The following is a 14,601-nucleotide window of genomic DNA, read 5'->3' as shown; positions in this document are numbered from 1 at the left end:
TTTAATTTCTCTGCAGAGCTAAAGATATAGCTCAGTGATAGAACACTAGCCTAACATACAAGAAGCCCTGAGTTTAAAAACATTCTTTACATAAAATTTTTTAAAATATGTTAATATTCAATCTTTTTTATGTGGTGGTAGTGGGGTTTTAGCTCAGGGCTTCATGTTTCCTAGACAGGTGCTCTACCACTTGAGTCACTCCACCACCCCTGAATATTTAACATTTTTATAAGAGATAAAAATAGGTAAACAGCTTGAACATATATTAGAAAGGCATTGATTAAATTAGGATACATACATACATGTAATAATATAACATTAATGATGATGCTGCAGGGGCTGATGAAGTAGCTTAAGCAGTAGAGCGCTTGCCTAGAAAGCATGAGGCTCTGAGTTTAAACCCCAGTGCTGTCAAAAAAAAAAAAAAAAAAGGTTTAAAAAAGAAATGATGCTGCAAAAGGTAGGGCAAGATGACAGAGTAGAAGCTTCCTCCATGTGACTCTGTGAATAAGAAGAGTCACAGTAACAAAGATGAGACTAGATTATATTCCAAAGAGAAAAAGAAAGGAAAAACATTAGGTATCACGAAAGAAGTGAAAGGACAGCTGAAAAATGTGGAGGAGCAGAAAGGTGATGCAGAGAAAAACAGGAAACAGTTCACAGTTCCAACTTCAGCTCCCTGGAGGGCAAGGAAGGGGAGGGAAAGTCATAACCACAAGGTAAGCATGCAAACCTGCTGACAACAGACTGGCAGACCTAAACACAAGGTAAGTGCAAAGTTCTCTCAAGCCTTAAATCCACTGGAGGGATTTGGCATGATAGTGACTTCTGTATGGCAGGCTAGCTCCGGCCTTGTGCATGCCAGGCAAGAATATATTTTTAGAGGCTGGACGTGATGGTGCCTGTAATCATGGCTACTAAGGAGGCGGAGATCAGGAAGATCATGGTTCAAGACCATCCTGGATAAAAAGTTAGTGAGATCCCACCTCAATAAACAAGTGGGTATGGTGGTATGTACCTATAATTTCAACTACATGGAAGGCGTAGGTAGGGGGATCAAGGTCCAGACTAGACTCAAGCTAAAAATGCGAGATGCTATCTGAAAATTAACTAAAGCAATCCAGGCTGGGAGCATGGCTCAAGTGGTAGAACCACTGCCTAGCAAGCATGAGGCCTTGAGCTCAAACATTAGTACTGCTAGAAAAAAGAAAGAAAAAAAATATATAAATATATATACATGAAGAGAGTGATATATATATATAGCATAATGTTAATATTTTTAAAAGCATACAAATACATAGAAAAAAAGTATAAGAAAATCTACCAAAATCTTAAACAGTGGTTATTATTACTTGGTGTTGAGATTATGGGTGATATATAATTTTCTTTTGGAATTTTCCAAATTCTCAACAAATGAAATTTTGTATACATATATATTCAGGAAAAACACAAGAGTTTTTTTTTTTTTTCATTATTTTAAAAACTGGGCTATCTATGTTTCCAGTTTCTTCTTGGTGGCAGTAAAAGGGGGAAAACTTTCACTTCTACTTAGCTACGCTATCTGAGGGACTGTCTCCACATTTGTGAGCAGCAGAACAAGTTATCAAATATTTCTTGCCTTATGAAGAACTAAAAGGTAACCCAAAAAAATGAGATCCTCTAAGAATATGGTCATGATGTTGTTAGCTTCCCCAAGGCCCTCACAGCCTATAACACATCCTTTTGAGAACACAGAAAAGATATGACCAATGTGAATCATTTACTCCCTTCCCCACTCCAAAGGCACAGTACTCAGAATAGCTTCCTAATGACACAGCAACCTTTAAAAGCCTAAATCTTCAGAGAGGCAATGAAAGGGGTAACCAAGCTCTTGACACAGACTTTATTCCTTAGTCATTACAAGGCAAATAAAGCAGCAATGAAAGGATCTTTTATCTTTGATTCTTTCTGCTAGCGCCTCTATTTACTAAGTGCAGGTATAACCAAGTTGCCTGGTTTTATCTGCTTCTACTGGTAATACTACTGCTGTTTTGTAAGTGACCGCATATTTGGATATTTTTCATTTTGATAACCAGGTGCTTTCACAAATATCACTTTTAAAAACTACAACAAGATATGGTAATTGTGTTTCGCATGTGATGAGCATCTTTCATTTGAGAACCTTACTAACTTTACTGTTTCTGACTTTATCAGTTCTTTTTTTTTTTTTTTTTGGTGGTGGCAAAGGGGTTTAAACTCAGAGCCTCCCACTTACTAGGCAGGCGCTCTACCACTTGAGCCACTCCTCCAGCCCTTTTTGCTTTAAGTAATTTTTCAGATAGGGTCTTATGCTTTTTGCCCAGGCTGTCCTGGACTATGATCTTCATCCTGATGCCTCCTATATAGCTGGGAGGACAGGCACAAACCACCACACCAGATTTTTTTGTTGTGATGGGGGTTTCGCTAATTTTTTGCCCAGGCTTGTCTCCCAACTACAGCTTTCCTGCAGCTCTCCAGAGCTCTGTCTCCCAAGTAGCTGGGATTACAGGCATGAACCACCACACCCAGCCTGAGTTTACCATTTCTTCATGACACATTTTTCTCTTTGGGTACAGATAGTGAAACTGTCTTGTAATATGGTTAAGTGGTTAGTAGAGATGACAATGTAAAATTATTAACAGGGCCAAGAAAAGATCCCATTTGTTATCAAGACACAAGTACTTTGACCACTAAATGGCAGTGCCACCAATGTGGTAGCTATTTTGGTCATCAGCCTGGGAAACTTACGTTGAGTTTTTATAAGACATGTTGACATGAACCCCAAATTTCTGACTTAAGACACTGATAGTCTTAAGTCTTCAATGTATAAATTGAAGTAGTGTTCACTGCTATAAATTAGTATAAAGAATAACAAGAGGAAGGGCAATGTCATGGGAGAAAGTATATTTAGGTTGGCTGGGCTTATCTTGTTGGACAAATACATAGGTGATAATGTAGGGAGAGAGCTAGTCTTCTGGATCAAGAGTTCTATAGAGATATCTGAACTGGGTGTCAGCAGTGCATAAGTGACAGTTAAGATAATGCAAGTGAGTAAATGAGACTGTTTACAGAATAAGAAAAGACAAAGAAAGACAGCAGAAACCCATTTAAAAAAATCCAAGAGGAAGAAATTCCAGGGAAAGAAATGGAAGAGTGGTACAGGGATAGAACAATGCCTCTGTGACATCAGAAGACAATGACATACAAGTCAAGGTGTAATGGTGATGAACAGTATTTCACAAAAGACATCTTCAAAGGAGAAATATTCATTGGATTAGGTGACATGAATGTTATTTTTTCTTAAGTAGCACTGCACGATCACTAGTGGTAAGGGCAGATAACAGATTTCAGTGGGTTAACTTACTTGTTTTGCAATTTCAGTGTTCTTAATTATTCCCCCCATTAAGAATATGTGCAATTGGAAATCAAAATAATAAATAGAATATTCGATAACTACTTCTTATGTGCCACAAGTGATGCTAGGCAAATTTGTATGGTACTTCATTTAGCTTTTCTATCAAGATTTATTTTATGACATAAATACTATTATCCTTATTTGTACAGATGAGAAGAGCATGACTCAAAAAAGCTAAGTAATATTACCTAATAGCTAAGACTGATTAATGCTTTTCGTGTATTACATAATTGCCAAAATAATCCTATGTGGTGGGCACCACTGTTATCTCCTTATTTCACAAATGAGGAAACAGAGGCAGAAAAGGTTATATAACTTATCCAGTACTTAATGATGAAGTGAAGAAGAAATACAAGCAGTGTAACTCAAAACTCTGTAATTTTAACTACTACATCATTATATTGCTCAAGGACCTGAGCACGGAGTCCAGATTTTGATCCATGTTCTGTTTGACCCCAAAGGCTTTTGTCAATCTCTTCTATGATGTTGCCTCCAAATTCCTGGAAAGGTGTTTTTAAAATAATGGCCATTAAGTTCTTTAAAGGGTATTTTTTTCTATCTCATAAACGAGGGCCTCACCTTCAGAAACTACTCTAAGTAGAAAAAAATCTAACCGAAGCCAAAAAATAAATAAATAAATAAGAGAAACTTGTCTCAGGCGAAAGGAGTTTCTGGAAAAAATTCTCGCATCTGACATGACAGGACATTAGTGTTTAACACCGTACAATTGTGTGTGCATTTGTGAAATTTGATTTTTAAAAAGAGGTTAACAAACTCCACTGTGACTTACTTGACAATGTTAGCCAGAACCAAACATTATTTAAAACACTACAAATGGAGTAACTGTTAAAGATAAAGCAAAACCCATTAAATATTATTGAATTCTACTCATTTTCAAAATTAAAAGCTTATCAGAATGTTTGAGTATATGAAGAAAAAGAAAGCCAACATCAATAAAATTTATACTGAAAAAAATTTAAACTATAATCAAAATGTCCATTCAAAAACATCAAACAGGACTAGGGACGGTCTCAAGTGGGAGAACACCTGCCCAGCAAGTGCAAGACCCTGTTTTCAAACCCCAGTAACACCAGAAAGAAAAACATCAAACAGTTATCTATTTAAAGTAATGCTCAAGGATATTCTAAAAACAACAATATTTTGTAATTATTTCTCAGATGTGTCCTAGGATGCTTCTAAGAGGAGAATCCCAATGGCTTAATCTTTACCTACTAATTACTTGTGCCAATCTTTGTTTCTTTCACCTCTTACTTTCCCTAGTCACTTCTATACATGCTAAGGTTTTCACATGTATTTTGAGGATGAATTCTCACCAGTCTTGCAAAGAAAGTATACAATTCTTTAATCGTATTATTATTAAAGAATCATATTATTAATTTAAAGTAGTAAAAACAAAAGAAAAATTCAATTCAAAGACAGAGGAAAGAAATGATTTTGCATCAGGAAAGATGTAATTCTAATTACACAAACTTCATCAATTGTAAAAATTAATTATCACTAGATCACACAATTATTTCTAGGCAAAAGGATTTCACAAAGGAAAATACATCAGTATAACTGAGCCCATGGAGTTTCAGCTTCTTATTCAGTACAAACATTTCCTGGATGAAAGAGACTGAATACATTTTTCCCTTGGCTCTTTTTCTTCCTTTATTCATCTACCTTTTTTTTTTTTTGAGGTGTAGGGTCATGGTTTTAAACCAAAACTAAGGGGTGGGGGGAAAGTCAGAAAAAAACCTCCCTGACTGCAGTTGGCTTAAAAATGGTCCCCCAAGATGTCCACATCTTAATCCTAGAACCTGTGAATGTTACCTTTTATGGCAAAATGGACTTTGCAGATGTGATCAAATTAAGGCTCCTGAAATGGGAGATTATCCTGGATTATCCAGGTGGCCCAATGTAATTACAGGGGTCCTTCTAGGAGGAAAGAAGAGCTCATAGGGAGGAAAAGTGATATGAAAACATGGAGAACTTTGAAGATGCTGTGCCACTGGTTTTTAAGGTGGAAGATGGGGGTCAAGAGCCAAAGAGTGCAAGGAATGAACCTCCAGAAATTGAAAAAAGCAGAGAAACAGAATCCCCTAGAGCCTCCTGAAGGAGCACAATCCTGGAGACACCTTGGTTTGAGCCTAGGGAAACTTTCTTCGAAATTCTGACTTAATAACTCTAGGTTAACAAATTTATGTTGTTTCAAGCCATTACATTTCCAATCATTTATAGCAACAACAGGAAACAACTTGATCGATGCTCTTGTTGTGGATTTGCCATTTTACCCAGCAATTTATTTGTTCCACTGATGTCTGTGGTACATCAGTTACTATGTATTCTGGGTACCAAAAAATGTATTAAGTCCTATTCCTGCCCTCAAGAGCTCACAGACTGGTGGCTTCGTCTTCTGCCTGCTAGCCAACTTAATGCAATTATTTATTTCCAACAAGTGATTCAGTCAATTAGGAAAAAAAAAAAAGAGTTCTACATACCTGGTCATGGATGAGCCCATGATAGAGAATGCTCTGCATGTCCCTGCAAAGCCGTTCCAGGCCACCATATTTGGACCAAACATTGGGGCAGTTGGCTGACACCAAACCCTCCACAGTAGTCTTCAAATTACCCAGCAACTGCCAATGCTCCCTCCTGCAATGATATCAATGGTTAGTTAACTGTGTTGTACCTGATCCTGATCATGTCAAAGGTAGTCTAAGCTAAGAAGCCTCCCATTCTACATTCTAACATTCTCCCGTTTTAATTTTTCACTTGGGTATAAAACTCAACTCTGAGAGTATTTAACTTATAGAGGAGATTAAAATTAAAAACCAAACAAATAAAAAACTCACATTTATACTGTACATTATGCTTTATAAATAAGTTTTATCTATGTCATTCAATCCTATATAATCTACAATTGTGTTTCAAGGAGTGTGTCCCATTAAGATCCATTTCTTTTTTTTTCCATTAAGATCCATTTCTGAACAAAGATAGTACATGGATAAAAAGACGAGAACACTTACCCAGAATCAGAAATATTTTAACAGATAAAAAGCCAAAAAGCTACTTTTTGTTCATTATATTTCCAAGGACTAAGGACAACATAGTGAAGTACAGAAGGTGCTTCATATACATGCTCACACACAAATATTATGGATAATAAATACAAATGATTTTTAAGCTAAAGTTGTAACAAAAATGTTTTAAGTTTGCACTGAGTCACTTTGGCTCATGTCCCCAAGTCAGTCAGCTACCAGCTCATTTTCCTAGACTACTTGGCATAAGTTTGAAAATTGCTGCCCTAGATGATCTTAAAGATTCATCTAAAACCCCTAGCATTTTCTCAACACAGCTTTCTACCCAATAAAAACTTAAAACTGCAATTGAAGGAAAGAGCTGAACAAGGAAACAATAAGATGAAGAGTCAAACTCTGTCTCTTGGGCCCCCAATTGTTATGGTGCACACTCTATCTTTTTAATTTTATTTCAGGTTTGAGCTCAGGGCCTTGGGCTTGCTAGGCAGGCACTCTAGCACTTGAGCCATGCCCCTAGCCATCTTCCTTTCATTGCTTTTTTTAAAAAATAAATTATTAGCATATCTTAGTTGTATGGGGAAGAGGGTCTTTCATTTCTTATTAGAATACTACTCTTTCCCTCTTTCCTCTTTTCAAGGTCATATAAATAGCAATGACTTCTTTAAGGAATTTTTACCATAACTATTTTAGAGCATGTAAATAGCTATGGGGCGGGGTGGGGGGGGCGTCTAGAATTAGAATTCTTTCTAGCAACACTAAAACAAATGTCTTTTGTATGTTTTCTGAGCTATTTTAGGAAAGAGAAAGAGTAAAGACAGGTGAATAAAATCTACAAGTAAAATTAATGATAGATATGGAACAAGTTTATCATCTAAAGAAGGAAGGCCACGTGGATCTCACTCTGGCTTGCTCTGAAGGCCTTGTGAACAAGAATTTATTTGAATTGGGAGACATCAAGTTTTCTTAGTTGTATGTCATTAAATATTTGAGTCACCAGACTTTTCTTATTCTATTTCTGTACTACTTCTGATAAATATTTGAGGATAACTAAAATGTTCATGGGACTAAGGTGGTCACTACAATGCCGTTTTTTGTTATATGGCAAGAAACTGCCAACCCAGAAGCCAACTGACTGTCAACTTTTGCATCTCCTATGCTTCATCTGGTCTATTCTGACTGACACAGCTGTCACATTCCAATAGGCTACAATCAAGTCTTACAGGCCTGACAACCAGTCTGGCTCAACAGGTGACTGCCTATCTATGTGTTCTGACTCATTCTGTATTAATCTCACAACATTAACTATTAATGAACATCATGATAAATTCTAAAAGGAGACATAAAATGTCTATCATCCTAGGGCTTTTGCTTCTAAAATTATACAGAAAGCACTGAAATCCTAGACACTTTCAGCCTTAAGATCTACTAATAACTTCCTGTGAATGAAACTAAAGACCTTCCTTTCGCCACAATAAAGTGTCTCTGAGATGCCAAAGTAACAAAAAAATGCTCTTATTCTACAATATATCATATATACTCATGTAGAAGAAAAGCAAACTTTAAAAAAACTGATTTACATAACCAGTCTGTTAGTGTCTTCGCCTTTTTAGGATCCTTGACCCTGATGATATAATTGGCATTTTCAGAGACATGAAACACTTAATTAAATTGAAGCCCATACACAGTGATTGGATTAATCCATTCATGCCTGAATCTTAGATGCAAGTAAACAAATCACTATCAAGAAATCAAATATCTTTTCCTTAAACACACTTTTGGTAGGTAAGTTCAGCTTTTTCTAGCTTAAACCTGTCTGGTAATAATTATTTGGATAGTATCACCCTGTATTCATATGTAATCTTTACTTGGACCCACACCAAGGCCTTTAAGCTTATGAGGCAGAGAGCAGCTCTTGGTACAGTCTCTTTTCCAAGTACACAGAATACTTACCATTAATCACCTTCCCAAGCATCTCACTCTCTACCAAGGAGGAACTAGACCTGAGCAGCAAAGGACAGCGTAACTCATCTCCATCTGTATCCTTTTCATCAAGTCACAGTAAAGCCAGTCTCAGACAAAAGTCCTATCTATTTTCTCCTGGGAGGATTTTGACCACATTCCTCCTTTTAAAAGGAATAGGAACTGCTTAAGTGACTGAGGATATCTGGGGAAAAATAGTTTTCCTAAATGCCAACTCAATATTAAATTTGCCAAATCACAAAAAGTGACATTTAAGATTAAAATTAAAAAGTTAACAAATGTTATTTTTTAAATAGTACATTGCATATATATATATATATATATATATATATATATATGATGTACTATATATATATATATATATATATACCTAAAATATAAATAACTAAAATAAGTGAAATATGTCATAAATAAATGAAAATACTACATAATTGCAAAATGAGATTCAATGTAAGAAATATATTCCAGCATATCATCAATCCCCAAATGTTATTTTCAGTCACAAAAAGAAACACCTTTATCTCATTGGCATATTCCTTTTACAAGGTGCCATTTATCATTGGCACTGGTTATGGTGTCATTACCTGACATCACAGTTAAAGGTCAGATCATACCAAATCATGTAATGATTTGATTCCTGAAGTGGGGGGGAGAAAGGTATGATATCCATATGAAGAAAGAATTGAAAATTTTAATCAAACAGTTTCCAAAGCTAATCATAGCATGTTCAAGTATAAAAAGCAAAATATAAAATTATATTTATGATCTTGATACACAAATACTGCAAAATATGTTAACAGTGGTTATCTTTGGTGAAATGAGGGGAATGCAGAGAAGAGGAGAACTGTTTAGGCCTTCTTTGAGACTAGCAATTAATAAAGGATCAATGATATGAACAAAGTTAGCAATCAAGAAACTGAAACGCACCAATAAAGGATTTTTTTAAAATACCCAAGTACCAAGGGTTTCTTATGCTGAAAGACTGATCGGCAGGCCCCTGGGACTTTTAATGCCAGAAAGTACTTCCTGAAAGAATGGGTTCCTCCTCATGGTAAGAAAAACATAATTAAGAGAAATAATTACTGGTAACACTGAGGTAGCATACTCCCACATTTAAGTTGTGTTTAATGTTTCTTCATATCTGGCTGCATATTTCTGTTTTTTGATTATACAGTATATAACATATACTATGTAGTTAAATAGATGAGCTGCTTTTTAAATAAATAATATGCTCATAGAAAAACATATTTGACTCTATTATACACTCTTTTAGCTCTGGGGCACCCATAAGAATGCAACCACAGGCCAGTCCCACTCCTTTAATATCTATGAACCTTAATATCTATGAGGAAGTAAGCAATATCTACTGTCATATTTTATAACTTCATACTTATTTAACAAATGCCTCACCAATCATATTAAATTTGAATGATACTGAATTTATTGAATTTCAACAATGAGTAGATTTTACAAAAAAGCAGGGAATTCCTTATGCTAGAGACCTAACCACAGATGACATACAAACATTTTAGTATGGAGTTCAAATAGTCTCCATCATTTGGCCCCAATCTAAATATTAACTTTCCTTCTCAGTACTCCTCAGTTTGAATATAATATTTTATTATACATGTCAACCTCACTGTTATTTCTATTACTATTACTGCAGATCTTTCCATTTGGAATGTCTCAGGTTCATCTCTAGCTCACCATCCTCTCATAGGAACCCCTGCATCTTATGCTGTCAACATACCATTCCTCTTAATAATACTTTAAAATTATTATTTGTTACTGCATTTGGTTAGTGGCAATCCTGTTGGACAGAGCAAGTCTATAATCACCCAGCCTGGATGATGAAACTTGTGGAAGAAAAGATTTAAAAAAAAAAAAAAGAAGAAGAAGAAAAGAGAAAAAAAAAACCTATGTAGTAGAAGAAGCGATAAAGTTCTAAGAAGAAGAAACAGCTATGGGGAGAAAGACTACTGAGAAAAGCTTCAGGCTTAGGGTTGCTGCAGTCAGCTGATACACCCTCCCCCTCCAAGGTTCCGACACTACAGTTTTCCTGAAAGCTTCAAGGGCATATTTCTGTGTTTTTGTACTAATAACTGAACTAGTACTGTGGACTGCTCAAAAATCATGTGAGCGTACTACTTTGCTATCAGTTTTATGCAAACTATCAATTAACCCTTAGTGTAACCAAAGGGAAAAAGGAAAGGGAAAAATAGGAAATAAAGATAAATATGAAAATGTATAGGAAGACAGTGAACACAGGAGCCTCTTTTGATGGTAAAAGTACTACTGGCACCTGCCCAACTGCAAAAGGCCTGAAAAATTGTTAATGTTTTCATCCCTTGAACAAACATTGGTTGAACACAAAATATATGTCAAGCACTGTGTTAGGCAATAGGGTTGTGGTGGTTAAAGAAGAGTCTCCATCTCTCAGAAAATTCAGAATGTAATGGGGAAAACGGGCACTTACATAACTATGCTATGAAGTGAGAAGTGCTATAGTGAAGAGATGGAAAAGAACAGGTCAGGAATGCCTTCCAAATGAGTGTCATTTAAAGGATGACTAAGTTCTCTAGGCAAAGAGGGAGGTATTACAGGGAGTGTACAGAAGAATGGTGAGAGAGATGTAACTGAATGTCATGGTTCTGTGAGTAGAAGCTTCATAGGAACTAATGTACAGACAATACCAGTGAAAGGAGTCTTGACTATATTCTACTTTTAATGAGAAACTACTGAATATTTCTTAGAAAAATAGTGTAATAACTTTGTTTCTGAAAAATTAAATTAATAGCAGAATGGAAGCTGTCTGAAATTGGAAGACTAAATTCAGATAGGAAGATTAGTTAAGACATTGCTAAAATAATCCCCCTGGAGAGGTAATACAAATCTGCAGTGAATATATTGTTTCTATCTGCCCAGAATTTATGACCCTTACTTTGAGAACAGAACTCGGACTTTCCACAGGGGAACCACCCCTCTACCACTTACTGTGGTCCACAGGATTCAAAGGTCTCACACTCTCCTAGGATACAGCATTGGGTAAATAATTTAGGGCTGACTGAGCAGCACATTCCATATCCTGATCCCAAGAACAGGAACATAAGCCAGTTAGCCCCAGAATTTTTGCTTTTGCTTTTGCTGAAGCAATGGGGACTACATCCCTTTTGTTATTGTTGGTACAGCCAAACATGGAATTGCTAAGGGTTTTCCTGCAGAAGCCTCCCTGAGAATGAAACCAACACATCGAGAATGAATACTGGACTTTGAGCACCTAGATTTGACCATGCCTGAAAGGACGATTGTTTTTTTTTTAGTAATATAAATTATTATTTTTGGAAATGGAGAAAAAAGGTTTCAAGGCAAAAATCAGAAACAGAATTCATAGAACCTGGTAACTGCTTGGATATGGGAAATGGAGAATAGGGAAGTATTAAATTTTACTCAGGCTCTGGCTTGGTTGATTGAGTTGAAAATGCTAAGAACTGAAATAGAGAATAGAGGAAGAAAAGGTTTTGGTCAACTAAAAGCTAGCTCAAAGACACTAAAAAGTTTCTTACTACTTAAATTCTGAATGTGTGGATTACTGTAATAGGAAAACTGAGCAGTGCATGTAGCTGAATTCCAAGCTCAGAACTAGACTACAGCTGGGTGCCGGTGGCTCACACCTGTAATTCTGGCTACTCAGGAGGTAGAGATCAGGAAGATCACAGTTCAAAGCAAGTCAGAGCAAACAGTTCAAGACCCTATCTTGAAAAACCCCAACACAAAACAGGGCTGACAATGGCTCATGTGGTAGAGTGCCTGCCTAGCAAGTGTTTAAACCCCAGTACCACCAAAAAAAAAAAAAAAAAAAAAAAAGTGGACAACATAGCCCAAGAAAAATCTAGGGTGACAGAGCAATGTTAGAAGGACCATTCTCTAACTGCTTAGTCGTTTCAGCAGACAATCTTTAAAGAAAATTCAGTACTAACAAAAATCAGAAAGAAAAAGGCAAGGAATAAGGAAAGCTAAGTATCATCCCTAAGCATTACAAGCACTACAGCATTTTCTATAGGATAGCCAGGTAGGTGAAAAACAATGGGGAAACCTATGATGTAACTACACTCCTAGGGTGACGCTAAAAGCTAGGCCAACATCCTAGAACCCATAGTGCTAAACTCAGGTACAGGAGCCATGGAAAGAGAAAGAACAAGCTCTACCATTACAAATGGTAACCTGTGGATCACTTACCAAATATATTTCAAGAAAACAGGAGAGAAGATGGAAGTATTCAATTCTTTGGACATTAGTACATACCAGGCACTCAGTAAGGAATCTATGCCTAATATTTCATTGAATTCTCATAACCTTCTAGGCAAGAAGACTAATAATGCCTTATCAAGCAGAGGAGCTAGCATTCAAATGTAGCTTTGGATATAGGAAATGAAAAGAGAAGTAGCAACTTTCACTCTAATGCTCTGACCTGGTTGTCGGAATGGAAAATGCTATTTATTAACTGACATAGAGAACAGAGGAGAAAGTTTTGGTGGCTTTAAAGCTTATGTAGATTTCAGTATATCAACTGTTTTCAGAAAAATACATTGAAAAGTTGTATCCCTCGTGATTAAAAATGATGCCATCTCATCAAGACTGTTTCTGAATTGGGTGTTGTAGTGTCCACAGAAAGGCTATGTTTGCAGTGACCCAGCCACAATACCTCAATTTTCAAGCACAGAGCATGTATTTACCAGTACCATAAAGCCTCATTAAACAACACATTCTGAGTTAACCAGCCACCAACAGAGAGTAGGCCTATTTAGTGACTTTATGGGGGAAAACTCCACTACTGAAACTGTTGTGACTAAAGTTCTTTGGTTAAGAGGCAAGCATAAAAAGAGTTATAGACAGGAAAAGATACCTACAAAGGAGTTGTCCTACTGGTCTAAATGATAGACACAGAGTGGTATAAAATTGGACACCATCTTGTATTTTTGTCACTATTAGTATATTGAAAGGTAGTATAGTGTACATATTAAAAGTGCAGACCAGGAGTCAGACTGCCACAAGGGATTCACTGCTATGAACATGGCAAGTTACTTATCCTATCCATGTCTCAGTTTCCTCATCTGTGAAATGACAACTAGAATATCCACCTCATACAAGTAAAATAATTAAATAAGCTAACATTTGTAAAATTCTTAAAAACAGTGCCTGGCATATGGAAAATAAGTGTTAAATAAATTAAATAATGAATGCAGCAATTTCTGACCCAACCTGCTCTATTATGAAGTACTAAGGAAAATCAAAATAATCTTGTTTAGAATTTACAGGGCATCTTTACATGAAACACTTCACAGACATCTGGAGGGAGAATAAATAGAAATAGCCAAATATACATAAGCAGAAACTGAAACGTGGAAAGAAGAAGTAAGATGTTCAGTTTCAATTAGTGCACATCACTCATAGACCCCAGACAAGAACCCCAAAGTCCTCTCAGTCCAGGCTTTTCTCAGCAGGCCACAGGATACTTGTGCACATAAAAGTGAGTCACGCTTAAAAACAGTGAAAACTTAACCCAGGCACAACAATTCTCCCCACGTTATTTGGCATGTGGGCTTTGGACCTCAGTTGCTCCTGAGACCATCCTTATATCTGAAACCATTTCTAAATGCCATTCAAGGCGCCCTTTAGCCATGTTCCTGCTGCAGCCCATCACCCTTCCAGTCTTTTAAAAGGTTAAGATCAGTTTTTGTAGGTGTGGTAGTGCTGGAGATGGAACCCACGACCTCCTGTGTGCTATGCAAGTGCTCCGCCACTGAGCCAAAACCCCGGTCCTAAGAAGCAAATATGAGAGCACGTCTACAGAGTCCATTTGATCATTTAGACAAAGTAGCTATTAAGTCCCCTAATTTCTAGAAGATATGAACTGTCTGACGATAGTTCCGCATAAGTGTGAACATGCTTAGTTTGCATTGTGGGGAAGAAGTGAAAGGTCTGAAGATGAAAAGGAAATGACAGAGGTCCTGCCACTCTGTCAGGGATCCAGCATTGACAAGGGTCACGCACATAATTTGGTGTCACCAGCAAGCTGGCACTCCCACCCACTGCCATTGCAATTGTTTGCTTTCCATCCGCGGGCCCTCCTCGCCTTCTTCCCCACAC

General features: G+C 36.7%; 1 protein-coding gene across 8 annotated transcripts in view; it reads right to left on the bottom strand.

Annotated features, from left to right (window-relative positions):
• The window catches only part of Rubcn (rubicon autophagy regulator), a 65,302-nt gene that overhangs the window by 30,933 nt on the left and 19,768 nt on the right, over positions 1 to 14,601 (bottom strand). For all 8 annotated transcript variants that reach the window (XM_074073380.1, XM_074073383.1, XM_074073384.1 and 5 more), the window contains exon 2: positions 5,935 to 6,088. In XM_074073380.1, the coding sequence (XP_073929481.1) occupies positions 5,935 to 6,088 (154 nt within the window). The remainder of the gene's footprint in view (positions 1 to 5,934; positions 6,089 to 14,601) is intronic.

Source organism: Castor canadensis, chromosome 5 (assembly GCF_047511655.1).
Source record: "Castor canadensis chromosome 5, mCasCan1.hap1v2, whole genome shotgun sequence".
Classification (NCBI taxonomy): domain Eukaryota; kingdom Metazoa; phylum Chordata; class Mammalia; order Rodentia; family Castoridae; genus Castor; species Castor canadensis.
The sequence above is the reverse complement of the archived record's forward strand: the minus strand, read 5'-3'. Positions and strand labels throughout refer to the sequence as shown.